General features: G+C 36.1%; 1 protein-coding gene and 1 pseudogene across 1 annotated transcript in view; one reads left to right on the top strand and one right to left on the bottom strand.

The window, feature by feature from the left end:
- The first annotated feature begins 3264 nt into the window (after positions 1-3264).
- STXBP3 (syntaxin binding protein 3) overlaps positions 3265-27902 on the top strand; it is a 48120-nt gene continuing 23482 nt past the window's right edge. Inside the window, exons 1-6 of the mRNA XM_017857469.1 lie at positions 3265-3342; positions 5081-5159; positions 6854-6954; positions 18738-18892; positions 24231-24321; positions 27218-27342. Coding sequence (XP_017712958.1) covers positions 3307-3342; positions 5081-5159; positions 6854-6954; positions 18738-18892; positions 24231-24321; positions 27218-27342 — 587 coding nt within the window. The 5' untranslated portion in view covers positions 3265-3306. The remainder of the gene's footprint in view (positions 3343-5080; positions 5160-6853; positions 6955-18737; positions 18893-24230; positions 24322-27217; positions 27343-27902) is intronic.
- LOC108518808 (N-acylneuraminate-9-phosphatase pseudogene) lies at positions 13800-14676 on the bottom strand (annotated as a pseudogene).

Genomic DNA, 27902 nt, shown 5'->3' with positions numbered 1-27902 from the left:
ATATTTACAAATGCATAATGCTGACTTTGTAAATTTATCTTTATTACCAGAAAGGAGGCAAATAATTATAAGTTTAAATCAGTTTTAGTATGAAAATTTGAAATACTTACAGATTCTGAAAAAAAATCATAATGTCACAAGAAGGTATCTTCTTCTAGGCAGGATTATGTTATTGAGATATTAATCTATATTACCTATTGAGGAAAATAGTAATATCTTGTAACATTCATAATCGTGTTATCCTTAATTCATCCTTTAACTCACTTATTAAAATTTGATCTTCATAATAACCCTATGAAGATAGATATCAAATACTCTCATTTCTAATGAGGAATCTGAGGCTCCAAGTGAAACATAATTCATTTATATTTTGAATCCTAATGTAGTTTATGTACCGTCTGTTACTCCTAACTTAATGAAGTTCAAAAGAATACCCAGTATTTTCAAGAAAGTCTGACCGTATCATATTTATGTTTTGATGTTTATACATAAAATAATCTCTTTTTTTTTGAGACAGGGTCTCCTTCTGTCACCCAGGCTGGAGTGCAGTGGTGTGATTTTGGCTCACTGCAGCCTTCTCCTCCGGGGTTCAAACAGTCCTCCCATCTCAGTCTCCCAAGTAGCTGAGACTACAGGCACACACCACCACACCCAGCTAATCTGCGTATTTTCTCGGATAGAAATAGAGTTTCACCGTGTTGCCCAGGATGGTCTCAAACTCCTGGGTTCAAGTAATCCACTTACCTTGGCCTCTCAAAGTGCTGGGATTACAGGTGTGAGCCACCATGCCCAGCCATAAAATAACCTTTATTGTTGATTACATATTCAATTTGTGGTCTTTCTGACCCTCAGTGTAAAAAGCTCTAAACTAGAAATTAGAAAATTGAAGCCTTGATTTTTCTACTGAATAAGTGAAATATTGATTAAACCACTTAAGTTTTTTAAGTTCCGAAAGGTCATTCTGGTGTGAAACTAGGGTGAGAACCATTTGATAACACATAAAAGCTCTGTGGAACTGCAGAGCTGTTATGCACTGTAGGGAGGTTTTATTGCATTTTGTAGACCATCGTTTCTTACTGTATGCTCAGTATTAATAGATATTCTTCAAGGAAGGGATTCTGTGGCAGTACATTTAGGAAACAGTATTAAGCAGAGCTCAACAGCTTTCTTTAGGACTTCAGAGTCTAGGCTGAGGCAGGAGAATGGCGTAAACCCGGGAGGCGGAGCTTGCAGTGAGCTGAGATCCGGCCACTGTACTCCAGCCTGGGCGACAGAGCGAGACTCCGTCTCAAAAAAAAAAAACAAACAAACAAACAGAGTCTTTATATGCCAAGGTATAAGTAGATCCCCTGGGTAAAATGATAGTATTCAGTTTTCTTAACTTATTTGGCCACAGAAAGCTATTTTTGAGAAGCGTTTCATAGGACTGTATATCATAGAGCTTGCTGCTGTGGGATACCTTTGATATCCTCCAGACCCACCTAAGTTTGCTATGGTTTAATTGTAGTCATATCTTCTAACTTAAACTCAAAACAGTCCTTTTGAGTTCCACATTAGCCCTCCTGAAAATCCCTCTTTGAAACTGGGCATTGGCATGTTCAGCAGTCAGACTTTCTGTTGTCATTCAGGTCATTCATGAAAATATTTAGTAGTGTCTTGGGATTAAAAAAAAATTGGGAAAAAAATGCTCTGTCAGGATTTGCTACTTGAGTGGAGAATAAAGTCAAGTGTAAAAACCTTAAAAAAAATAGACTGAAGCTGGATACAATGACTCATGCCTGTAATCCCAGCGCTTTGGGAAGCTGAGGCAGGAAGATCACTTGAGCTCAGGAGTTCAAGACCAGCCTGGGCAATATAGTGAGACTTTGTCTCTACTAAATCCAAAAAAATTAACCAAGTGTGGTGGTACATACCTGTAGTCCCAGCTACTTGGAGAACTGAGGCAAGAGGATTGCTTCAGGGAAGTCAAGGCTGCAGTAAGCCCTGATTGTGCCACTACACTCCAGCCTGGGTGACAAAACGGACCTTATTTCAAAAAAATAAATCAAAAATGAAAGACAGATTGGGAGTTAGATTATTCTTTTTCACTATTAAAGACCTTTCTCTTTGTTTTTTTGGTTTTTTGATAGATGTATACTTTTCGGTGAATGGAGAAGTGCCACTTTCTGTTATTAATAAAGAGATTTCAGAATATTCTCAGAGCATGAGTTCTAAATCATATCTATCACAGTATTTTCAGTGTTTTAACATGTACATTATTCACCAAACAAAATAGTATGTATAGCATGACTGTAAGACACTCCGTTCTGAGCATTGAACAATTGAAATAAATGAGCACAGATTAAACCTTAATTTTTTCAAGTAAAATTATAATAGTTGAGAATGAAGAGAAAAAGATTAAATTTTTTCTTGGAAATATTATTTGATTGTCTAGTAGTAGTTATGATAAACCTATACATTACTAATATACATTCAGGAATGAGAAAAGGAAATCACCAAATTTAAAAGGTAAGTCCAACAGTAACCTCTCTTGCCAGTCACATTAATGTTAATTCTTTTTAGGCCCTTTGTCAACATGAATCTTGAAAGATGGTTCTCTGGATTTGTTGAAGGATACTTTAAATTAGTTTTAAGAAATATATATGTAGCTTTAAATAATTTGACAAAGTTTATTAACTTTATATTCACTTTAGGTAATCTTATAAACAGCTTAATTTCCATAATTAAAAATATAATTGACTAAATTCTAGCGACGTTCTGTTGCTGAAAATGTACTTTATGAATATTTACATGTGGTTTTAAAAGAATAGGAGTTAATTGGCAATTTATTTAAACAGCACTGTGGCAGGTGAAAACTTGGGCTCTGGAGTCAAATCTGGGTTAGAAGCCTGCCTGTTCCACTTCCTAACTGTGTGATTGGATAAGTTACTTCTTTAAGCCTCAGTTTTCTCATTTGTAAAATACTTGCGAGGTTATTATGAATTTTAATGAATAATTCATGTAAGAAAATGAATTATTCATTTAAGAAATGAATACTTTCTTACATTGTTTATGTAAGAAAATGAAGAATTTTCATTTTTCAGGATTTTAAAATGTATCCAATGAAGACAAAGAAAATGTTAAACCCAGTAAATATTTTTGTTTTCATATTATTTGTAAATGTATTTTCATATTATTATAAATGGAAAATACAATAAAGTTTATTTAAAAAATATTTTAAGTGTATAAATATTTGGTTATATAAAATGACCTTTTTTCTTGTTAGTTGTAGAGAATATTTATAAGAATCGTGAACCTGTCAGACAAATGAAAGCTCTTTATTTCATCACTCCGACATCAAAGGTGAGTATTTTGAGGCCTTAAAAAGTAGGTTCATCAATATTTCACCATTGTTATGGTTTACTAATAGAAAATTCAAAATAATGAAGTACCCTTTAGTAGAAAAATATTGCCATAAACTAGTTTGCTTAGGAAAGTTTTTTCTGTGTTAGAAGATTATTTGCATTCTTCCCAATGAGAATGTATAAGTAAAAGAATTCCTTTTTTCCCCATAAGTGAAAGCAGAATTAAGTTGTATAAAATAACATTTCTTTGCATGTTTTGTTTTTCATGCAGTTCCTATCGAACTCTACCTTTTGGGGGGATGGTAATGTAGGTAAAAGAAATAATCTATAGTCTTGGATTACTTCTTTATCTCAGTGACTTTCCCATAGCATATTTGTATGTATATATGAAGATGGATATATATGTGTGTGTATATATATATTTTATGTGAAAGGAAAGTCTTTAGTTTATAATCTGACTCTATGACCTAACTCATACTTGATGCCAATCTTTTAGAGCCAAATTATCAGATTTCTTTATTCTGTACAATATCTGAGAATGCATTTTTCAAAACCTGATCTCTCACTTATTCCCATGTAGAATGTTAATTTGGCAATCTCTGTTTCATTTCACTTCTAAAAAACTCTAGCAGACATTTAAAAAAAAACAAAACTGATACTCACTTTTAGTCTCTACATGTTGGCTGCTAGTGGGTTTTAATGACATTTTATATCTTATCTGTAATATAATTCTATGAGAGAAAAATTCATGATTGGAAAAAAAATGCAACTTAAAAGCTCCATTTTTCATCTAGCAAATTAACAGAGGGATTTAAAATATATATATGGGTGTGTATGTGTGTGTGCATTCTGACTATTCTGGTTATCAGTGGATAATGGAGCAGAAACTGCCATATACTGCTAGTGGGAGTATAGATTGATACAGCCTTTTTGGAAAATAGTTTGTAATTTTTTATCAAGAACCTTAAAAAATGTTTTATATTTTAGAGTTTATTGTTAGGAAATAAATAAATGGTCTAGCTAAGTTTCTAGCAGTAAATAAATCTAATTAAATTTTAGCATTAATAAATAATAGGCCATATGATGATATCTGAATGAAATATATGAATAAAATGATAAATAAATGAAAACCCATGTGGCCATTAAAAATAATTTTTCTAGGGATTGTTAGTGACCTAGATAAATGTTCATTTTGAATGTTAAGTGACAAAAGCAAGATACAAAATTGTATATTCCTCATTCTTACAGTCACCTACCAAGCTTTGGGTCTTTCTAATCACTTGATAGTTTAAGCTCCTCACTCACTGTCTCTCACTTCAGCACTTCTCCAGTCATAAGTCTTAGTGGTTTCGTTATCCATGTAGTTGATACTTACAGTATGTTGGTTTCTAGTTCCTTAATCTGTTATCTTCCAATAGTCTTGTCTAATATGTTGTTTCAGTTTTCCTAGACCTCTTCATTGCCAATAAGAGCATCCTGTTCATATATATTACCTTACTCATTACCTTACTCTTTTTTTTTTTCCAAAACCAAAACTGGTTAATATTACCTTACTACCTTATTAGCTATCACTGGCTGGAGAATATAGCATCTTAAAAAATCAGTTTATAAATTAAACTTTTAGCCAGTAAGGTTTTATTTTATCACTGAAATAAAATAATCTTAGTCATTTCAAAAGGTAACATATTTAAATTAATATTTAATAAAATGTGTATTAACATCTAACCTTTTTTAAGTCTGTAGATTGTTTCTTACATGATTTTGCAAGTAAATCGGAGAACAAGTATAAAGCAGCATATATTTACTTCACTGACTGTAAGTCTTTTAAAAAGTTATTGCTTCATTGTTTAAAATCCCATTAGTTTTAAACTGTTGACTTTTAAAATCATCCAGCCCAAAATGTCATTAAAGTATCTACTTTTATAATATTGTTTCAGTCCTGGTGATTTTCTATTTATCATTTATTCTAATTAGGCTAGAAAGAATCTAAAAATACAAGATTATATCTATCCTAATTCATACTAAGGTGATTGAAAATTAAAAGAAACTGTTCCCAACTGCTTTCAAAAGACAATCATTTTGCTGGGGATGAGAGGGATGGGTGGAGAGGGCTAGCCCTCAAATCCTGTGATGGTGACAGGAAGAAATATTTTTAATCACTGTTTCAGTTAGGGATTTGATTCTCTTGTAAAAAACAAAGACCTTTTGAGAGGGCACTGAAGAAAACAGACATCTGTTTGGCAGATATGAAGGGAGAAAATCTGTGACATTTATCTTACTCTGCCATGTGATCACATAGAAAACTGGTAGCTAAAGAATCACAGAGAAGTCCAAAGACACATACAATTCTGTCTTATGTTATATGTTATATAATATACTTCAAAATAAAATATTTATCTGAGTTAAGTCTTTTTTTTTTTTTTGAGACGGAGTCTCGCTCTGTCGCCCAGGCTGGAGTGCAGTGGCCGGATCTCAGCTCACTGCAAGCTCCGCCTCCCGGGTTTATGCCATTCTCCTGCCTCAGCCTCCCAAGTAGCTGGGACTACAGGTGCCCGCCACCTCGCCCGGCTAGTTTTTTGTATTTTTTAGTAGAGACGGGGTTTCACCATGTTAGCCAGGATGGTCTCGATCTCCTGACCTCGTGATCCGTCCGTCTCAGCCTCCCAAAGTGCTGGGATTACAGGCTTGAGCCACCGCGCCCGGCCTAAGTTAAGTCTTGGTCTCTGCTATTAGAGGTCCTCACTTTAAGTAGTATATCATTTTTCCTATGAATTTTTATCTCATACCTAATAGTTTGGATTTTAAAAATGTCACACCATAAGTATTTGTTATGTAACCTTATACAGAGCATCATGTTTATGGAATTGATGAAATTTAATGAATGTGAACCCTCTTTTAACCTAAGGAATCTTAAGGCTAAAGAATATCATGTTAAAAGATACTAGGAGCCAGTGGTTGGTATTCCAACCTAGATCTAATGGAATGATAAACTCTTTGATGAAAGGGGAAAAACACTGGCTCTGAGTTCCAGAACTTAGTATTATAGTGTCTTAGAATTCTCTAATGTTAGAAAGCTGCCTTTAATTGAAGGAAAAATTAACGATTTGTGTTGTATGGTTGTAGTATGGATCACTTAGTAGCAATTTGGAAAAGTGGTATAAATTTCTAAGATGTCCTGAAAGTGCTGCTGTTTTTTAAGTCATAAGTTTGGACATGATTTTTCTTCCTAACAATTTCAGTTTTCTCTGTTAGCAGATTTTTAAGAAAATACATCTGAGGTTATGGTGGATGCGAATGGGAAAAATGGAATTTCTGTTATAGTCCTTTTGACTGGAATATATCTTTTGTAAAGCAAATAACAACATTTATATATTATTTATGTCCTCATAATAAATAACTCTCTGAAAGCCAGTAATTATGTATAACTATTCTTGGACGTTGGAATGATTTATTTAAAAGGAATAAAGATCTAGATGTAACTATATACTTTGGTTTTTTTTTCCCCTCAGTTTGCCCTGATAATCTCTTTAACAAAATTAAGGCTTCTTGCTCCAAGTCAATAAGAAGATGTAAAGAAATAAATATTTCCTTCATTCCACATGAATCTCAGGTACTTCCTATTTTTATTTTTTAATTCATGACAGGTTTCAAATTTGGTTTTATGGCTTATTTGTTAATCAAGTATATTCTGAAGATTTTTTTATATGTATTTGGTGAATTTTGAACCTAATCCACAAATAGACATTTTCCGTGATGAAGTCAGAAGCATGAGCAATAAATTGGAATTTAAAATGAATATAGCAGGGCTTAAATTTCATATCTGCCACCAAGTCCTGTGTTTGTCAAATTACAGAACTACTAGGTTATGAGATCAAGAGAGTTTTGAGCACAGTCTTTGTTAGATGACTCCAGAAAAAAGTATTTCATTTAGCTTGTGTAACCTTTTGTAATATTAAAGCAAATGCTCTTTAATCAACTTTTAATATTATATAAATTATTTTAATCTACAAAATGAAGGGATTTTTTGACTTGTTTTGCCTTTGGAACATTGAGCCTTCAATTAATAATAGCAATGATTATAATGATATAAGCAAACACTCATATAATACTCCCTATGTGTCGTATACTTTCCTGAGGGCTTTACATAAATTTATTCATTTAATCCTCACAATAGCCATAGGAATAGATTGTACTTCTGTCTCCATTTTGAAGATCAAGAAATCAAAGAGGTTAAGTAACTTGCCTCAAATCACACAGCTAATGAATTGTTAAGGTTTGTTGTGCTCTGTTCTCTGTGTTTGGATTCTAGCATTTTGTAGAATTGAAATAGTTGACTGTTGCTTGAAACTGTGATCAATATTTTAAGGGATAGACAAGTCCTAGATAAGGGATTTATATGATGCTACTTTTAAGATACTGCTTGGTTTTTTGTTTTTGTTTTTTTTTCTTTTTTTGAGACAGAGTTTCGCTCTTGTCACCTAGGCTGGAGTGCAATGGCGCAATCTCGGCTCACTGCATCCTCCACCTCCCAGGTTCAAGCGATTCTCCTGCCTCAGCCTCCCAAGTAGTTGAGATTACAGGCATGCGTCATCATACCTGGCTAATTTTTTTGTATTTTTAGAAGATTTGGGGTTTTGCCATGTTGGTCAGGTTGGTCTCGAACTCCTGACCTCTGGTGATCCATTAGCCTCGGCCTTCCCAAGTGCTGGGATTACAGGTGTGAGCCACCACACCCAGCTGATACTGCTGTTTTTGACAAAGGAAGATAATAATCCAAATTATGAGATTTTAACATATCTGGTTAACATTAAACTGTTTTCCAAAAGTTTCCTTTAAACTTACTCTTTTAATATGTAAGGTATAGTATAGGGTGAAAATCAGCTTCTGAAAATGATGTAGGATTTAAGTGATAGTGTGAGAAATATTACAAACATTTCTAGAACATCTCGCTTCCCAGAAGGTAAATATAATTTTAGCCCCAGAATTTATTAAAATTCTGCAGTTGCTGTATTTGAAGGAATGATTTGTGTAGATATCTGAATAATTTGATGATGAATAGAAATAACCTGTCCTTGCATGTCTAGAGAGTGCTCTTGAGGAGTTTCCACTTATCAGTCTTTACAAAATATTGTGATTATGTAAGGTCCCATCTGTGAATGGTTTTCCAGTAAGAATTTTTTTCTTTTAATTCACTTACTTGATAAGAGTCATAGGAGGGTCTACTTGACCGGGCACAGTGGCTGATGCCTGTAATCCAGCACTTTGGGAGGCCAAGATGGGCAGATTATGAGGTCAGGAGTTCAAGACCAGCCTGGCCAACATGGTAAAACCTCATTTCTACTAAAAGTACAAAAAAAATTAGCTGGGCATAGTGGTTAGCACCTGTAGTCCCAGCTACTCGGGAGTCTGAAGCAGGAGAATCGTTTGAACTGGGGAAGCAAAGTTTGCAGTGAGACGAGATGGCACCACTGCACTGCAGCCTGGGCAACAGAGCAGGACTCCGTCTCCAAAAAAAAGAGAATCTACTTAATAAATCTAACTGTTTTGGAGAAATTACATTGAAAATATTTCGGATTTTTGATTGTTTGCAAGTGAAAATATAAATGAAATACTAGGTGCTTTGAGCTATGAGCAAAGACCTACTGAACATTTATCAAGATTATGTTGAGCAGACATTGTCTGTTAGATGCAAAGCAGTCTACTGTGAAAAGATGAGCAAAATATATGTCTTACTCTCATTTGAATACTATAAAGAGATTAAAAGAATTAGACATCTTCAAAACTATTTCAATCATGGTTAAATCAAGTAGGATTAGGCTCAACTAATTAAAAGATTCCAATGGGATCTCAAAACGATAGGAAATTTTTATTTCTTGTCTATACTAACCAGCCAGAAGTCATGTAATAAAGGCTAGGGTATAAAGGTGAGGAATAGCCTTGGCTCTATGAAATTGTCAGGGGTCTAGTCTCCTAAGTCCAGTATGGTCGCATACCTTTAAAGGATAAGATGATTTGTAGAGAGATTGACTTTCTTTTATATATTTTATTTTTTTACCGGCCATCATTTTTATTTCTTTAATTTTGAAGAATATTAGATGTATAATTTTAAAACAACATTATAAAAATCATAGGCTTGTTTCAATATTTTAAAATATCTTCTGTAACATTCCACTCAGAAGGTAGATAACAAAATTCTTCCCGTAGGAAGAGTGCCAATGGAATGTGATATTATATTATTCAGTTATTCTATTTTTTCTTCCTACCTCATTTTTGCTGAAGAACTGTTCACTTAACACCCTGGGAGCTATCTTGTTGAAATTTGCCACCATCATGTTGGAGCGATGAACCTTCACCCGTAGTATGATGAATGTGACATTGCTTACATCTATCCTGTGGGACAGCTAAAAGGACAAGACCTCAGCATCACATGCCAACCAGTCTATTGGAGCAATCACACACATAACTACTTCTGCCAAAATCCTCTAACTTAATTTTTAAATAGCTGAAATTCATAGTCAAGGCCATATTGGTACTGTACCTGGAACTACAAATACACCCTTTTCACACACATTCAATATTACAGCAATAGCATCCTGGGACAGGTTAGGACACAATCACATTTTTAAAAATCAAGAAGAAGTAAACATAAAAGAGTATTTGCACAAGGCAGAGAATCCTGTTTCTTGGCAATAGACACAAAACAACTGGCTATAGAAATAGGTTTACAGATAGATACAATCTAGAATTTGATTCTTTGAGTATTAAACTTGGAGACATAGCTGTATACATTCCAACATGCAACCTAATATTTTACATTAGTAGTTTCTTACTCAGTAGTTAAAAGAAAACCTATCAAAACCAACCCAAATTATATTTATTAACCATTGGATAACCCCTTTTATCGTTTACTAACCACTTTACTCCAGGTTTGATTAGTGTAATCATGAAATTGTCTAGCCTAATGATCTAGGGAAAATTCTGTGGTTGTAAGATGATGCCTTGCTATGGAACCATTAATTATTAAGCTCCAAGTGAACTGAAGCAGGTATTTATAAAACGATGATGTATTTCCAAAATATGAAAACAGATAAGGCAGATGGTAATGCTAATAAGAGGCACTGAAGTATTATAATGGCACTCTGGAAATGGCTCATAGCAAAACCCAACTTTTTTTTTTTTTTTTTTTTTTGAGACAGAGTTTCACTCTTGTTACCCAGGCTGGAGTGCAATGGCGTGATCTCAGCTCACTACAACCTCCACCTCCCGAGTTCAAGCGATTCTCCTGCCTCAGCCTCCCAAGTAGCTTAGATTACAGGCGTGAGCCACCACGCCCAGCTAATTTTGTATTTTTTTTTTTTAAGTAGAGACAGGGTTTCTCCATGTTCAGGGTGGTCTCGAACTCCCGACCTCAAGTGATCCACTCATCTCAGCCTCCCAAAGTGCTGGGATCACAGGCGTGAGCCACCGTGTCTGGCCCTAACTTTTTTAACTTTTAGGTTTGGGGTACATGTGCAGGTTTATTATAGGTAAACTCATGTCAAGGGGGTCTGTTACACAGATTATTTCATCACCCAGGTACTAAGCCTAGTACCCAATAGTTATTTTTTCTGTTCCTCTCCCTCCTCCCACCCTCTACCCTCAAGTAGGCGTAGTGCCTATTGTTCCTCTCTTTGTGTCCGTGTGTTCTCATCATTTAGCTCCCACTTGTAAGTGAAAACATGCAGTATTTGGTTTTCTGTTCCTGCATTAGTTTGCTAAGGATAATGGCCTCTAGCTCCATGCATGTTCCTGCTAAAGACATAATCTCATTCTTTTTTATGGCTGCTTAGTATTCTGTGGTGTGTGTATACATATATATATATATATATATATATATGCCAATTTTTTTTTAATCCAGTCTCCCATTGATGAGCATTTAGGTTGATTCCATGTCTTTGCTATTGTGAATAGTGCTGCAGTGAACATATACGTGCATGTGTCCTTATGATAGACTCGTATTCTTTTGGGTGCATACCTAGTAATGGGACTGCTGGGTCAAATGGTAGTTCTGTTTTTTAGGTCTTTGAAGAATCACCACACTGTCTTCCACAATGGTTCAACTAATATACATTCCCACCAACGGAATATTAGCCTTCCCTTTTTCCTGCGGCCTCACCAGCATCTGTTATTTTTTGACTTTTTAAAGATAGCCATTCTGATTGGTGTGAGATAGTACCTTATTGTGGTTTTGATTTGCATTTCTTTAATGATCAGTGATTTTGAGCCTTTTTCATATGCTTGTGGGTCACCTATATGTCTTTTGAACAGTGTTCATATCCTTTGCCCACTTTTTAATGGTTTTTTTTCTTGTAAATTTAAGTTCCTTATAGATGCTGAATATTAGACCTTTGTCAGATGCATAGTTTGCAAATATTTTCTCCCATTGTATAGGTTGTCCGTTTACTCCGTTGATAGTTCCTTTTGTTGCACAGAAGCTCTTTAGTTTAATTAGATTTCATTTGTCAGTCGTTGCTTTTGTTGCAATTGCTTTTGGCATCTTTGTCTTGAAATCTTTGCCAATTCCTATGTCCAGAATGGTACTGCCTAGGCTGTCTTCCAGGGTTTTTATAGTTTTGAGTTTTACATTTAAGTCTTTAATCCATCTCAAGTTGATTTTTGTATATGGTGTATGGAAGGGGTCCAGTTTCAGTCTTTTGCATGTAGCTAGCCAGTTATCCCAGCACCATTTATTGAATAGGGAGTCCTTTCCACATTGTTTTTGTCAGCTTTGTCAAAGATCAGATGGCTGTAGGTGTGCGGCCTTATATCTGGGCTCACTATTCTGTTCCATTGATCTGCGTGTCTGTTTTTGTACCAGTGTCATGCTGCAAAACCTTCTTTTCTGTTAAGTTCATCACATGGGTGAAACCATTGTAAGTTGAAAACAAACGGGAGGTTCCATGGGTAGGCCTACGCCAAGGGAATTTTCCTCTTGTGGATCCACAAAAGAAAAATAATTTTGGTGCCATGTGGCTTGCACTTATCTGCAGCAAGACAGTCTAGTTCCCTTAACCCCACTGTGTGTCTGGGAAAAGGTAGTGAAAATATTTCCATAAGAGGCAAAGACTACAAGAAAGCTACAAACTTGCTGTGCAAAGTTGTGAAAATGTCATGGTAAAGAAGCACCACATGCTAATTTTTTTTTTTTTTTTTTTTTTTTTTTTTTGAGACAGAATCTCATTCCATCATCCAGGCTGGAATGCAGTGGTACAATCTTGTCTCACTGCAACCTCCACCTCCCAGGTTCAAGCAGTTCTCTTGCCTCAGCCTCCAGAGTAGCTGGGATTACAGGCACGTACCCCTATGCCGGGCTAATTTTTGTACTTTTAGTAGAGATGAGATTTCACCATGTTGACCAGCCTGGTCTCAAACTCCTGACCTCAAATGATCTACCCCCTCGGCCTCCCAAAGTGTAGGGATTATAGGTGTGAGCCACGCTCCCGGCATTTTTTTTTTGTTTTTCTGTTTTTTTGAGACAGAGTCTCACTCTGTCACCAGGCTGGAGTGCAGTTGGTGTGATCTTGGCTCACTTCAACCTCCATCTGCTGGGCTCAAGTGATTCTCCTGATTCAACCTCCCGAGTAGCTGTGATTACAGGCATGTGCCACCAAGCCCAGCTAATTTTTTGTATTTTTAGTAGACTATGTTGGTCAGGTTAGTCTCAAACTCCTGACCTCAAATGATCTGTCCGCCTTGGCCTCCCAAAGTGCTAGGATTACAGGCATGAGCCACCGTGCCTGGCTGATTTTAACAGCTTTTTTTTTTTTTTTAAACTGGAGAAATCTATTTGTTATGTACACACCACAGAAAATTGCCCCAACCCTGAAAAAAAAGGTCCTGCAAGAAAATCAGATTCATAATATAAAAAAAGTATGTATCTAAAGTAGATAAAATATGGCTTATGTTTTAAAAGAAAATATGTAAATGAAAATATGTAAAAGAATGAATTGCTTAGATTTGCATGTGACTTAGTACTTATTTCATATTAACCATATCCATTTGCTATGATAAGTCTCTATGTTTTAGAATAGGTATTCTTTAAAAATACCTGTTTTTAAGCCAGAACATATACGTTACATTTGTGCATCCATGTGTAAGTTATCCTGCTTGGTATGGAACCAAGATACTACAAGATTAATAAAATAATTTTTCAAATATTCAGTCACAGACTAGCAAAGAATATATTTCCTCAAGTTTTCTGGGCCACAGTGCTGACTTGGATTAATGCAGTCTGAATTTTCAGATGTAAATACCAGTCAGTGGTTAGTTGTCAAAACTAAAAAGTAGTTGAGTTGGGAGGACCTTCACAATGTTGGCTCTTAAATCATAAGTGAAATTATTCTTAGAGCTGGACCATAGTAAGCAGAAAGCCTTTTCTTAGCTCAAACCCTACAAATTGACTCTTAACATTCATAATCATGCCCTTTTAGATGCTTTAAAATGGCATACTGATTTTGCAGTCTGTAGTTTGTCTATACTTTGTAAGAGAGCAGGTAACTCTAGCACAAAAAAAACTGTAATGTGGAACTGGGGAGGACTTCAGTGGCATTATTCCAATTTTATTAATCCATACTTTTGCTTTCAACCTTGCATTGAGACCTCCTTGTGTGTCGGTTTCCAGCATGTCACCAACTATCACACAGTCCACAGGAGTGGACTCCAAGGAGATTGCAGCAGTAATAAAATATGGAAGGTGCTGGCTTCTCCCCTCCCTGCTGTTCACCTACAACAGCTTGGACATAGGACTGACAGGCACAAGCCTCATCTTCTCCCTCTGGGTCTGCATGACCCCATTCATTACTAAAAGTACGCAGACCTCCTTTCTAATTTCAGTGAACATGGCTTTGACATCTCACTGAACTTAGTGTCGTGCTGTAAATGTGTAGTTTTCCAAAGGAGGTAACATTCTTCAGCCAATTTCCTGTTGGCTGCACTACATTTTGTTTCCTGGATTGCTTCCTCCCAATGTGAAGTCCTTAGATCAGTAATGCATGCATTGTAATGGCGAAAACATTCCTTGTTGAGTTTAACTTGAGATTTGTCACAGTTGAATTCAGCCTCTTGTTTATAATGGTATTTTGATTGTAAGAGCTTTATCGCCTCCAACATGCCTCTCCTGCTTGCCACACCTGTGTCGATGAGTGTGTTGTCCAGGTCAAAGAAAATGGCCTGCACATGGCTCAGGCCCATAGCACCTGCACCCCGCTGCAACCTGCCACCTCACAACCTGCACATGCACAAGGTGGGCAGCCCAGTTTGTGTTTTTCTTTGAGAGAGGGTCTCGCTCAAACATTCCTCCGGCCTCAGCCTCCCAAGTAGCTGGGACCACAGATGCATGTCACCACACCCAGCTAATTTTTTTTCGTTTATAGTAGAGATGAGGTCTAGCTATGTTGCCCAGGATGATCTAGAACTCCTGAGCTCAAGCAGTCCTCCTACCTCAGCCTCCCAAACTGCTGGGATTACAGGCATAAGCCACCATTCCCAGTCATACTGTAGAATTATTACATCATCATTTGAGGATTTACAAAAGAATGAGAGAATAATTTTCATTTTTATCTCATTAGGTAAAATGGAGTCACATGGCTACACATAAGTGCATGGGAAACAGAAAATTTTTTAGCTGGACATATGTGGCTGTTCTTCATAAAGAACTGAAGTGCAGTTGCTGAAAAGTAAGGGGAGGATGTTTGTTGGGGAGGCATCTTGTAGTCGGCCACGAAAGGAGGGAGATTCTCTTTTTAAATATTTATTTGACACATTGTAATTGTACCTATTTATGGGGTACAATTTGATGTTTTGATACATATCAATGTTGTATAATGATACAAGGAATGTATCCATCATCTCATGCATTTAGGAGCCAGGTTTTGTTAGGTTTTGTTTGTATCTTTAGTAGAGATGGTATTTCACCATGTTGCCCAGGCTGGTGTCAAACTCCTGGGTTCAAGCGATCCACCTGCCTCGGCTTCCCAGAGTGCTGGGATTACAGGCATGAGCCACTGCACCCAGCATTGAGAGAGGCTAATTCTTACTGGGAGATTGGGAAAATATTTGAAGAATGGATATATTTTTATAAGATAGTAATGAAGAGGGAAAGAACATGTTAGGAGGTGAAAATAATCTAGATATAAAGATACAAAATCAGAAGAGTGCAGGAGAACAGCAGGAATTGGCTTATAAGGGGTGAAGGAATGAAAGATAGGCTCTCTGTAGGTAGGTTGGGGCTATATTGTATGTAGGAGACTTCAGGTTCCATCAAAAATAATGACAAAATTAGCTGGTGCAGAAAACTGTGGAACTGGTCCTAAAGTCCTTAAGGAAAAGTAGAGTCCTAGAAGTCAGGAGATCATTGCAGAGAGATTGGTAAAGTCAGATATGATAGTGCTTCAAAGAAATAAAGTTGGGGCTGGGCGCGGTGGCTCACGCCTGTAATCCCAGCACTTGGGGAGGCTGAGGCGGGCGGATCACAAGGTCAGGAGATCGAGACCACAGTGAAACCCCATATCTACTAAAAATACAAAAAATTAGCTGGGTGCGGCGGCGGGCGCCTGTAGTCCCAGCTACTCGGGAGGCTGAGGCAGGAGAATGGCGTAAACCTGGGAGGCGGAGCTTGCAGTGAGCCGAGATCGTGCCACTGCACTCCAGCCTGGGCAACAGAGCGAGACTCCGTCTCAAAAAAAAAAAAAAAAAAAAAAAAAAAATAAAGTAGGACATCAACACATTTCAAATTACATGGAGGGAAAGAAGATTTACTCACTCCTCATGGTGATTCCATGAGTCAAAGGGACTAAAGAAAGAACTTTCTTTCCCTTTCAGAGGATTTAAGGTAAGTGATGCTGTCACATACGTAATAAGGCAAGTATAGTTGATCCTTGAATGACATAGGGGTTAGGGGCACCAACCCCCTGTGCAGTTGAAAAATTTGTGTATAACTTTTAACTCACCAAAAACTTAACTACCAATAGCCTGCTGTTAAGTGGAAGCCTTCCTGATAACATAAACAATAGAATAACACATTTTTTATGTTTTATTTACTATGTTATAACAAAGTAAGCTAGAGAAAAGGAAATGTTATTAAGAAAATCAAAAGGAAGAGAAAATACACTTACTATTAAGTAGAAGTGGATTATTATGAAGGTCTTACTCTTGACATTTTCAAGTTGAGTAGGCAGATATGGAGGAAGAGGAGGGATTGGTCTTGCTGTCTCAGGGGTGGCGGAGGCAGAGGAGGTGGCAGGGGAGGCAGGCACACTCTTTGTAACTTTTATTGAAAGAAATCTGCGTATAAGTGGACCTGTGTAGTTCAAACCCTTGTTGTTCAAGGGTCAAACGAAAATAGAAAACATTCAAGAATATGAGGAAGTTTGTTTACAGTGAACCTTAGTGAGTACAGAGAGTCTGGTACAGTTAGTAGAGAGGATGCTGGAAAGAATCTGGTAGAGATAGAAACAAGCTAGCTATAGATTAGCATGAAGAGTAGATGGAAGACAGGATCTGTATTTAAGGAGCTGATTGTGGGTTTATAAAGATGAAAAAAGCATGTAGCAGTAGTCTTAAAAAACTTAATGATGGTGATGGAAAGGGGGGAGGAGGTAGAGGAAGAGGGAAATGGAGGAGATGTGAGTATAGAATGAGAACCAGCCCCCAGATTATCTTTGGTACACTGGGGTATTAGCTTAGATTAATTTGTGGTAGGAACCCCCCAGATCTCAGTGCATTACAACAACAAAGGTTTATTTCTCATTTGTGTTGTCCATTGTTGTTTGCCTGGGGCTTTGCTCTACATCCTCTACTTTCTAGTACTGAGGCCGAAGGACTAGTCTGGGACATAGCCGAGGGAAAAGAAAATAGTGGAGCCACACAATGGCTTTTAAAGCTTCTGCTGGGAAGTAGCACATGTATCTTCTACATACATTCCAGGCCGAGCACAGTGGCTCACATCTGTAATCCCGGCACTTTAGGAGGCCGAGGCGGAAGGATCGCTTGAGCCCAGGAGTACTAGACCAGCCTGGGCAACAAAGTGAGGCCTTGTCTCTGCAAAGAAACTTAAAAGAATTAGCCAGGTGTGGTGGCACATACCTGTGATCCTAGCTACATGGGAGGCTGAGGCGGGAGGATTGCTTGAGCCCAGGACATCAAGGCTTCAGTGAGCTATAACCATGCCACTGCACTCTAGCCTGGGTGACAGAGTGAATCCTCGTCTTAAAAAACAAAGACAAAAACAAACCTACACATGACCATGGCCAAACCTGGTATCAGTGGGTGGGAGGGAGAAGTCTTGGGCGGCTGTGCAGTAAAAGTTTTTGAACGAATAATGTTATCTCCTGTTGTGGGATATTACACTATGAGGAAGCCACAATTCAAGTGTAGGGTGCTTGCTGACTGTTAATACAGCATCCTAGCCTTTGAGCAGGAAAGAGATAAGTGGGTGAGCCACAGCTAAATTTTCATCTATGTTCAGGCTGCTGCTGTTGGTGCTGGGTTATGTCCAGAGAAATGAATGACTGTGTGTAAAAGGAAATGCAAGACATTTATTCATAATTCATTACTTAACCTATAATTACTTGCCTACTTTTACTTACAATAAATTTTCATAGTTTAAGAGAAATTGTCATTGTTTAAAAAACAACAAAACTTAGTTTAACGGGGAACTCTCAATACAATTTAGGGAGCTCCTGCTTTTATATCCTCCAAATCCTCTAATCCAGTTCTTTGTGCATAAGTAAATTATTTTGTTAATTGAGTGAATGAATGTATCTGTGAGGTTTTGCTATACATACATATAGTAAGATTTACATTATGTCTAGCACAATGCCATGTCTTTTGGGGAAGTATGTCTCTTATTTTAAGGACATGAAGAGTATAAGCTAAAGAACTGAAGACATGTATCAACTATGGGAGATTTCTGGGTTACTCTCTAATGGATTAAGGGTTTTAATTTATGTCTGATATATAGGCCAATTTGGGTACTGTTGTGTTTCTTTGTACTGGGAGTTAGATTTTTATTTTAGTTTGACTACCTCAGATTTCTTCACCTGTTGCACGGGTAGTAAAAAGTAGACAGTACAATCTGTATATGAAACAAGATTGAAGGAGAGAGATAGACTAAGCAGGAAAGGAGAGTGAGAAAGAAAGGATGAAATCAAGATGACAGAGAAAATGAGATTTGATTAAGGTAAAGACATAGTTGTTTCAAGAAACAGCATGGTTAGTGCAAGCATTTTTTTAACTGCCCCAAATAGTTGCCGCATTTTCTTGATGTGTATGTGTGTGTGTGTGTTTGTGTATATATATATATATATAATTTTTTTTATCAGGTCTCCAGATTGACAATGAGGTTTTTTGTCTTAGGTGTATACTCTTGATGTACCAGATGCATTCTATTATTGTTATAGTCCAGACCCTGGTAATGCAAAGGGAAAAGATGCCATTATGGAAGCAATGGCTGACCAGATAGTTACAGTGTGTGCCACCTTGGATGAAAATCCCGGAGTAAGATATAAAAGGTAAGACCCTCAGCATCTGCACGTGTTATGCTTCCTATTTACCATTCATTATAGAGGTAAGTAATGTCTCTGTACCTTTGCAGATTGGTTTGCAAAATTTATTTTCTTTGTATAATTACCATGCTGTACATACAGGAGATTTAAAGCTTGTGGTTTAAATTTCAGAATAGCAAATAGCTTCTGTTACTGAATTTCAGAGCCTAAATTCAGTACATTTTACAGACAGTTTTTCATCAGTTTAAGGAATGCTTAGAGGAAATGTCTTTATAGTCACATAGGGAATACAGTGTTACAATTAATGCTTTTCATTAAATCACCAGCAAATCTAAATGGCCATATTCTCTGGATACCTGTTACAATGTCTAAGTATCTAATCTCAGTGCCTATTCTAAATAAATTTTGGGGTTTTTTTTAAGAGGTAAAATTTAACTTTAGTACTATATACTTTGACTTACATACTTCTTTTTAAAAATGAAATTTACTGTAAAGTACTTAAATTGTCTATACAGTAAGTCCTTACTGTCGTTGATGGGTTCTTGGAAACTGACAAAACCAATCTTATCATAGGCTAATTGATATAAACAAGAATTAAGTTCCTTGGTTATGTCATGTCACCAAACTTCTGCATAAAGACCTGAAACACTTCTAATATTAAACATTGAAAGAAATGTGACTGTATGTACATTTAAGAAAGATTAATAAAAACAAGATCATTATTTCCCCAGTTATTCTAGTTCAGGATCATTAGAAGGATGACCAGAGCTCATCCCAGCAGCTCATGGCACAAGGCAGGAACGCACCCAGATTAGGATACCATCCCACTGCAGGGCACACTACACACATCCACACTCACTAGGACTGGGACAATTTAGACATGCCAGTTAACCAAACATGCTGCACATCTTTGAGATGTGGGAGGAAACCGGAGTACCAGGAGAAAACCCATGAAGACATGGAGGGATCATGCTAACGCTGTACAGACAGTGGCCCCAGCCGGGAATCTTTTTTTTTTTTTTTTCTCAGCATTATAATGAGATGATGAACAAAATGACATTATTTGAGGACCTGCTAGATATGGCATGATAATTCATTCCAAAATGAACATATCCATCTAACCCTACCAACGTCAAAAAAAATAGAACATTGACAGCATCTGAAAGGCCTCTCTCGTGATCCCTCCCAGCTCTCCCGTCCCCTTTTCTTCCCTAGAGATGACTGCCATCTGACTTTTAACATATAGTTTAATTTTGCCTGATTTTGAACTGGTAGAAGTGGAACCACATGATATTTTTTGTTTTTGACTTCTTTGCTCAGCATTGTTTTCTGAGAGTCATCAATGTTGTTTGTTATGTGTGTCAGGCAGTTTTAGTTTTAATTTTGGTCTGCTAGTTCATGTGTGCTCCTCTCACCTCAGTTTCCTTATCTATGAAATAAGAATGATTAAATAATACCTACCTTATACAGTTGTTTTTAGAGTTAAATGAATTAATATCTATAAAGTATTCCTCACTAATAAATATGGTAGTAAATATATTGCACTACTCGTAATAAGTATTATTACTCATTTGTCTTTTAAAAAGTCCTTTAATTTGAACATTGGCATTTGTCAAGTTAGCTGGCTGAACTGTTTAATTTTAAATTCATGTAGTACTTTAAGTCATATTACTCTTCACTTACCATTTAAAATTCCACTATGAATACTTAGAAAAAGTATAGTGATCTCCTTGGAGATTAAGTGATCTCCTCAATTTAGGTATTACCAAACAAGCTCTTTATTCATACCTTGGATATTAGAAACATTCTTTTTCTTACTTTTTTTTTTTTTGAGATGGGATCTCTCTCTGTTGCCCAGGCTGGTCTCAAACTCCTGGGCTCAAGCAGTCTGCCTGCTTCTGCCTCCTAAAGTGCTGGGATTGCCTTTTTCTTATAAGAGATGTGCTAATTACATTCTGGACTCAGTGGAGCTGAGCTAAGTGGTTTGGCTCCTGTTAAGAGTTTAGTAACTGTTGAAGCTTCTGCTGTTGGTGATTGGTTATGTTCAGGGAAATGAGAAAACATAGCCAATTTATAATTGTATCACTCACATAGGGGCTACTTTTCAGTTACGCTAATAAATAATCTGTAATCCTGTCTTTTAAAATTCTACCTGCTTTCACAAAATATTCCTTTACACTTTATCGACTTTAAAGTATAATTTTAAAATGAAGTTTCTTTCTTTAGAAAATATTGTACAAAGAGTTTAATTACCCTTTATAGATGTTGCTTTATTTATTTATTTATTTATTTATTAAAGATGGGGTCGTGCTCTGTTGCCCAGGCTGGAGTGCAATGGCATGATCTTGGCTCACTGCAAACTCTGCCTCCTGGCTTCACGCCATTCTCCTGCCTCAGCCTCCCGAGTAGCTGGGACTACGGGCGCCCACCACGCCCAGCTAATTTTTTTGTATTTTTTAGTGGAGACAGAGTTTCACCATGTTAGCCAGGATGGTCTCAATCTCCTGATCTCATGATCTGCCCGCTTTGGCCTCCCAAAGTGCTGGGATTACAGGCGTGAGCATTATTTATTTTTAAGGTATAAGACCTAAAGATTCTGTAAAACTTTGAAGCCCTCACAATAAGACCTCCCATTTTCGAGGTTGGTGTGCTGGTGAAGAGCCTTTTTCTTTCTCTCTCTTTTTTCTTAATTTTTATGGATACATAGTAGGTGTATATATTTATGGGGTACATGACATATTTTGATACAGACGTACAATGCATAATAGTCACATCAGGGTAAACGGGGTATCTATCACCTCAAGCATTTATCCTTTCTTTGTGTTAAAAACAATCCAATTATGCTCTTAGTTGTTTTTAAATGTACTGTAGTCATGCTGTTGTGCTATCAAATACTAGATCTTACTCATTCTACCTATAATTTTGTACCCATTACCCATCCCCACTAAACCCTTGACCATCACTCCTGCCCCTTTCCAGCCTCTGGTAACCATCTTTCTACTTTCTCCATGAGTTCAATTGTTTTCATTTTTAGCTCCCAGAAGCAAGTGAGAACATGAGAAATGTTCTTTCTGTGCCTGGCTTATTTCGCTTAACATGGTGACAGCCAGTTCCATCTATGTTGTTGTAAATGTCAGGATCCATTCTTTTTTATGGCTGAATAGTACTCCATTCTGTCAATGTGCCACATTTTCTTTATCCGTTCATATGTTGCTTCCAAATCTTGGCTGTTGTGAATAGTGCTACAGTAACATGGAGTACAGATTGATAATACAGATTTCCTTTCTTTTGGACATATATATTTAGCAGTGAGATTGCTGGATCACATGGTAGTTCTCTGTTTAGTTTTTTGAGGAACCTCCACATTGTTCTCCTTAGTAATTATACTAATTTACATTCCCACCAACAGTGTATGAGGGTTCCCTTTTCTCCATATTCTCGCCAGCATGTGTTATATTGCCTGTCTCTTGAATAAAAGCCATTATAACTGGGGTGAAATGATATCTCATTATAGTTTTGATTTGCATTTCTCTGATAATTAATTATGTGTATGAGCACCTTTCATATACCTGTTTGCTATTTGTATGTCTTCTTTTGAGAAATATCCAGATCTTTCGCCCATTTTTAAATCAGATTATTTTTTCCTATGGAGTTATTTGTGCTCCATATCTATTATTAATTTTTTGTCAGATAGGTAGTTTGCAAATATTCTCTTCCATTCTGTGGGTTGTCTCTTCACTTTGTTGATTGTTTATTGTGCAGAAGGTTTTTAACTTGATATGATTCCATTTGTCCATTTTTGCTTTGGTTGCCTGTGCTTATGGGGTGTTACTCAAGAATGTCCCACAGAGAAATCTGCCCAGTTCAGTGTCCTGGAGAGTTTCCCCAATGTTTTCTTATGGTAGTTTCATAGTCTGAGGTCTTAGATTTAACTCTTTAATCCATTTTATTTGATTTTGTAGATGGCAAGAGAAAGGGGTCTAGTTTCATTCTTCTGCATATGGATATCCATTTTTCCCAGCACCATTGATTGAAGAGACTATCCTTTCCCCAATGTATGTTCTTGGCACCTTTGTTGAAACTGTGTTAATGGTAGATGTATGATTTGTTTTTGGGTTCTATATTCTGTTCCATTCGTCTCTATGTCTGTCTTTATGCCAGTATCATGCTGTTTTGGTTACTACAGCCCTGTAGTATATTTGAAGCCAGGTAATGTGATTTCTGCAGTTTTGTTCTTTTTGCTTAGGATAGCTTTGGCTATTCTGGGTCTTTTGGGGTTCCATCTACATTTTAATTTTTATTTCTGTGAAGAATGTCATTGGTATTTTGATAGGGATTGCATTGAATCTGTAGATAGCTTTGGGTAGTATGGACATTTTAACAATATTTGTACTTCCAATCCATGAACGTGGAACATCTTTCCTTTTTTTATTTCCTCTTCAACTTCTTTTACAGAGCTGTTTTCAGCATTTTCATGTAGATTTGGAAGTTACACTAATACCACTGGTCATGAAGTTACAATTTAGGTTACAGTGTTATTTTAGAAGATAATGATATACAAGATTTTATGCAAAAGACATTGGAAAGTTGATGATGTTAGCATGTGGGCAAATCTCACACTGCTAGTGGGAGAGATGTTCATCAACTAATTTATAGAGTAATTGATAATATTGAAAAAAGTACGTATATGCTGTATGACCCAGAAATTATATTTTTACATGTAATATACTTAGAGAAACATGTACATGTAATATACCCAGATACATATATACCAACGTTTGTTTCAGTGTTTATAATAGTATAATAAGAATGACTCATATGTCCATCTTTAGAGGAATTAATACATAAAATCCAGTATAATCATGATGGAATACTATATAGGAGATAAAATGAATAAATCCGATATGTGTGTCAATGTCAATGTAGATACATCTCAAACACACACACATACACACACCAACACACACACACACGAAACAGAAATGACTAGAGGGAGAATATACATGAAATTAATGACACTGGTTGTCTTGGTTTGAGGCAGGGGTATGGGAGAGGACCGGGACTTAGGAGCGGAATAAAAGGAACTGCAGCTTTACATGTAATATTTTATTTCCTTTATATTAAAAAATCTGAAGCAGAGATAAGATTTGTTCTTGTAAATTCCAAATATATCGATATAACATTATTTGATATATTATCTGAACTTTTACATGTTTATAAAATAATTTTTCATTTTGTAAACATTTTTTAAATTCCATGGTTTAATTTTAGGATTAAACTTCATGATATTATAAAGTATATACTGAAAGAAAGATAATTGTTGGACCCTTTTTTCCATGTCTAGTAAACCTCTAGATAATGCCAGTAAGCTTGCACAGCTTGTTGAAAAAAAGCTTGAAGACTACTACAAGATTGATGAAAAGAGCCTAATAAAGGTAATGTATGCAAGGCAAGTAGTAACTATGCATAAAGTCTGTCTTATTTCTTTATAAGCCAAAGAAACTTGCTCATTCATTTTCTAGTATTGATTTGGGAGTCATTAACATAGATCTCCAATACTGATTTGAGAATTGTTAACATACACAGTTGTGCAAACCTTAATAGATGGTATGGTTTAGAGGGGACTCTATTAACTAACAGATTTTGAAGTCAGCACTGTGTCCAAATCTAGTTCTGCCATTTAATTCATAGTTAATGTCTATTTGGGCAAATTATGTAACTTCTATATAACTACATTTTCTTTTCTATAAAATGGGAATAATAAAAGAATACCTATTTTAAAAGTTATGATTAAGTGAGTTAATACATGCAAAGTCCTTAGAGTAATGCTTGCCATTGAGTAAACATTTAATAAATGTGGGAATTCCTATTATCACTAGCTCTGTGACCTTGAGTTTGTTTTTCCATCTATGAAATAGATGAAGTAATATATACCTTGCTAGGTGGTATGAGGATTAAGTTAGCATGTAAATGTATTTGGCACCAATGGGAATTTAATAAATGGCAGCTGTTGTTATCCTATGGAGATAATATAATCAAAGACTAAGGTTGAAATCTGGGAAATACCAGCAGTTGCATGTGGGTGAGAGAATGAAGAGCTTGAGGAGACTGATAGAGGTGGTGCCAGAGGGCTAGGAAGCCATATTACAGTAGCTGGAGAATGAAGAAAAGGAACTGTTGCTAGTTTAGAAGAGGAGTTGTGCCAGGAAACCACCAATTACAATACTGTTTAATAAGTGGAATGAGAGAAGAATACACAGAGTATAATGGAAATATAGTCCCAGGCTTATCTTCTTCTAAACTGGAGTGTTGGAAGGCATCCCAAGAGGAAAGGCCCTTTAGCTTAAAGAATGAGCATAACATGATAAAGAGGGAGTTTATTGCATGGAAAACAGGATTCTTCAGGTAGAGGCAATAGAGAAAAAGGCAAAATCCACAATTAAACGATGTGGCTGGAATGGAAGATATAAACTTAGATGTTAGGTTAGTTACCTTAAAAGTTACCTGTTTTTGGTTTAGAGGCCTAATGAAGGCTGTTATTCTGGTTGTAGTTTTGAAGGCAGAATGGCTTAGTACACATAGTCGATAGTGAATAAATGTGTGTTGAATGAAGAGATATACAATCAAATATGCTTTTAGTCCTTCATGTTTTCAGTGGAAAAGAGCAAAATCCATAAAATTAAACTTGTCCTTTCCATTCTTTCTGCCTGGAAAATTAATCATCCTTCAAATACTTGATACCTTTCCTTTATTCAGGGACACCTGATAAAGTGATAAAGTATCACCTCATTTCGAAGGCTTTCCTGACTCTTCAGGCCAAGTGATGCTTCCTCCCACATGCTGTCATAAGCCCTAAGCCTGCTGTAGAACTTACATTGCACTTTTTCCTGTTTATATTTCTGAAGCTTCATAGCTCACATTTTTGAGGGCTTGCTGTGCTGTGTTTATGGTATGATTATATTTAACCTTTACAATAATCTTATAAGGCAAAGATTCCATAATTGTGTTTCATTTTACAAAGAGAATGCTGCCATATACACAAGATAAGCATTTTGTCCAAACTTGTACTGCAAGATTGTGGTCAAGGCTAGACTCAAATTCAGACCTAGCTGATTTCCAAGGCTGTGCTCTGAACCACCATATCATACTGTCTCAAAATTTAATTAAATGAATGTGCTTAATTTTAAAATATTTTAAAAACATAGCCTATAAAATATACCTGTTATATGTAAATAAATAGAAAATGTTTGTATAATGAGTTGTAGTTATTTGTTATTGCTTTGAATAATAATCCAAAGAATTTATTACTTTTTAAAATGAAGTATGAAAGATACTGACATTAACAATAAATGTTTCCAGCACTATTATTCAGTTTAGTGATTAGTGATGTTTGCGAATTAATGATAACAAGGCTTTCATTGTGATTTATCATCTTAGTTGGTATCAGTACAGTCTTTTAAAATAGCATAACGGTTAAGAGCACAGATGTTGGAGTAAACCTGCATTTGAATCTCCATTCTGCCTCTTACTACCTGTGTGATTTGGGCAAGTTACTTCATTTCAGGCTGCAATGCTCTCATGGTCAACTGGAGATGATAATGCCTGTCTCACAGGATTATTAAAAAAATTAGATGAAATAATCTTTTATTTCATCTAATCTTTGTTAGTAACTTTGTTTAGTATCTTTGTTTAGTAAAATGTCTAATACATAGAGCTCAAGTAGTAGCTACCATTCATAATTTATATCAGTTTTAGTGCTTTTGGAACTCAATTCATAAGAAAATAGATTTAGTGCAAACAAAATGTTACTTTTTTAAAAGGAACTTTCAGGTTATTATACAGTTGTCCCTTGGGAAACACAGGAGGGTTGGTTCCGGGACCGCCTGTGTATACCAAAATCCACACATACTCAAGTCCTACATCAGCCCAGCAAAACCTACATATCTGGAAAGTCAGCCCTTCATACATGCAGGTTTCACATCCTGCAATCCTGCAAATACTGTATTTTCTATCTGTTATTTAGTTGAAAAAACTGAGTGTTAAGTGTATCCACACAGTTCAAACCCATGTTATTAAATGTACCCTCTTACTCTAATTACAAAAGCTTTTAGTTATGTAGTCTTCATTTTTTCTCTCATGCTACTCGGATTTTTCTTTGTGTTATTGTAACTGCACATTCTTAAGACAATTAACCATTTGTTTTGTTGTATATTTTTGGTGGGGAAAAGGGATAGAACTTAGGAAAAGCCTGCTTTGTATTCTAAGGTATTAAAAATATGTTCACACTAAGAAATTGAAGCTGCTTAAGATGATTTTATCTTGTTATTCTAGGGTAAAACTCATTCACAGCTCTTAATAATTGATCGTGGCTTTGATCCTGTGTCCACTGTCCTGCATGAACTGACCTTTCAGGCAATGGCGTATGATCTACTACCAATTGAGAATGATACATACAAGCAAGTATAACTTGAAGGGTATATAAAGGGCATATATAAACAGGATAGAATATGAGCATTTAATTATTTATATAGGCACTGGAAATCTGAAAGCCCCTGTAACCTTTTCTATTCAGAGACTTTATCCTTCTCTTATTCCTACAGTTAGTCTTTCACAGATATGTTGACCTTGTAAATTAAAGCGTAATTTGATTGCTTTGGAGCATTTTTGGTGTGTTTGCTTCCTTAACTATGTGTACAGCAGAGCTACATTTAAACACATGGAATTTGGCCCTTTTACTTTTAAAAGTAAATATCAGGCTCACTATCATAATTTATTGAAGGAGAAACCATATTCAAAATTGTTAGGCTATAATTGTTTTGAATCATACGTTCAAAAGTCTATGTGTCTTATCAACATAATGTATTTTAGAAGATTGGAACACTAGAAAACTAAATAGGATGGCTGTTGAGAACAACAGGCATAGTTTTACCATTTTGGTACCTTCTACTGAGTTAATCTTGGTATAAACATATTTACTTTAAAAGTAATGTCAAATAAAAACCTAAATGAAAATGAA

The sequence above is a fragment of the Rhinopithecus bieti genome, unplaced genomic scaffold (genome assembly GCF_001698545.2).
Source record: "Rhinopithecus bieti isolate Rb0 unplaced genomic scaffold, ASM169854v2 scaffold_46482, whole genome shotgun sequence".
NCBI lineage: Eukaryota > Metazoa > Chordata > Mammalia > Primates > Cercopithecidae > Rhinopithecus > Rhinopithecus bieti.
This window is presented reverse-complemented; position numbering and strand designations above follow the sequence as displayed.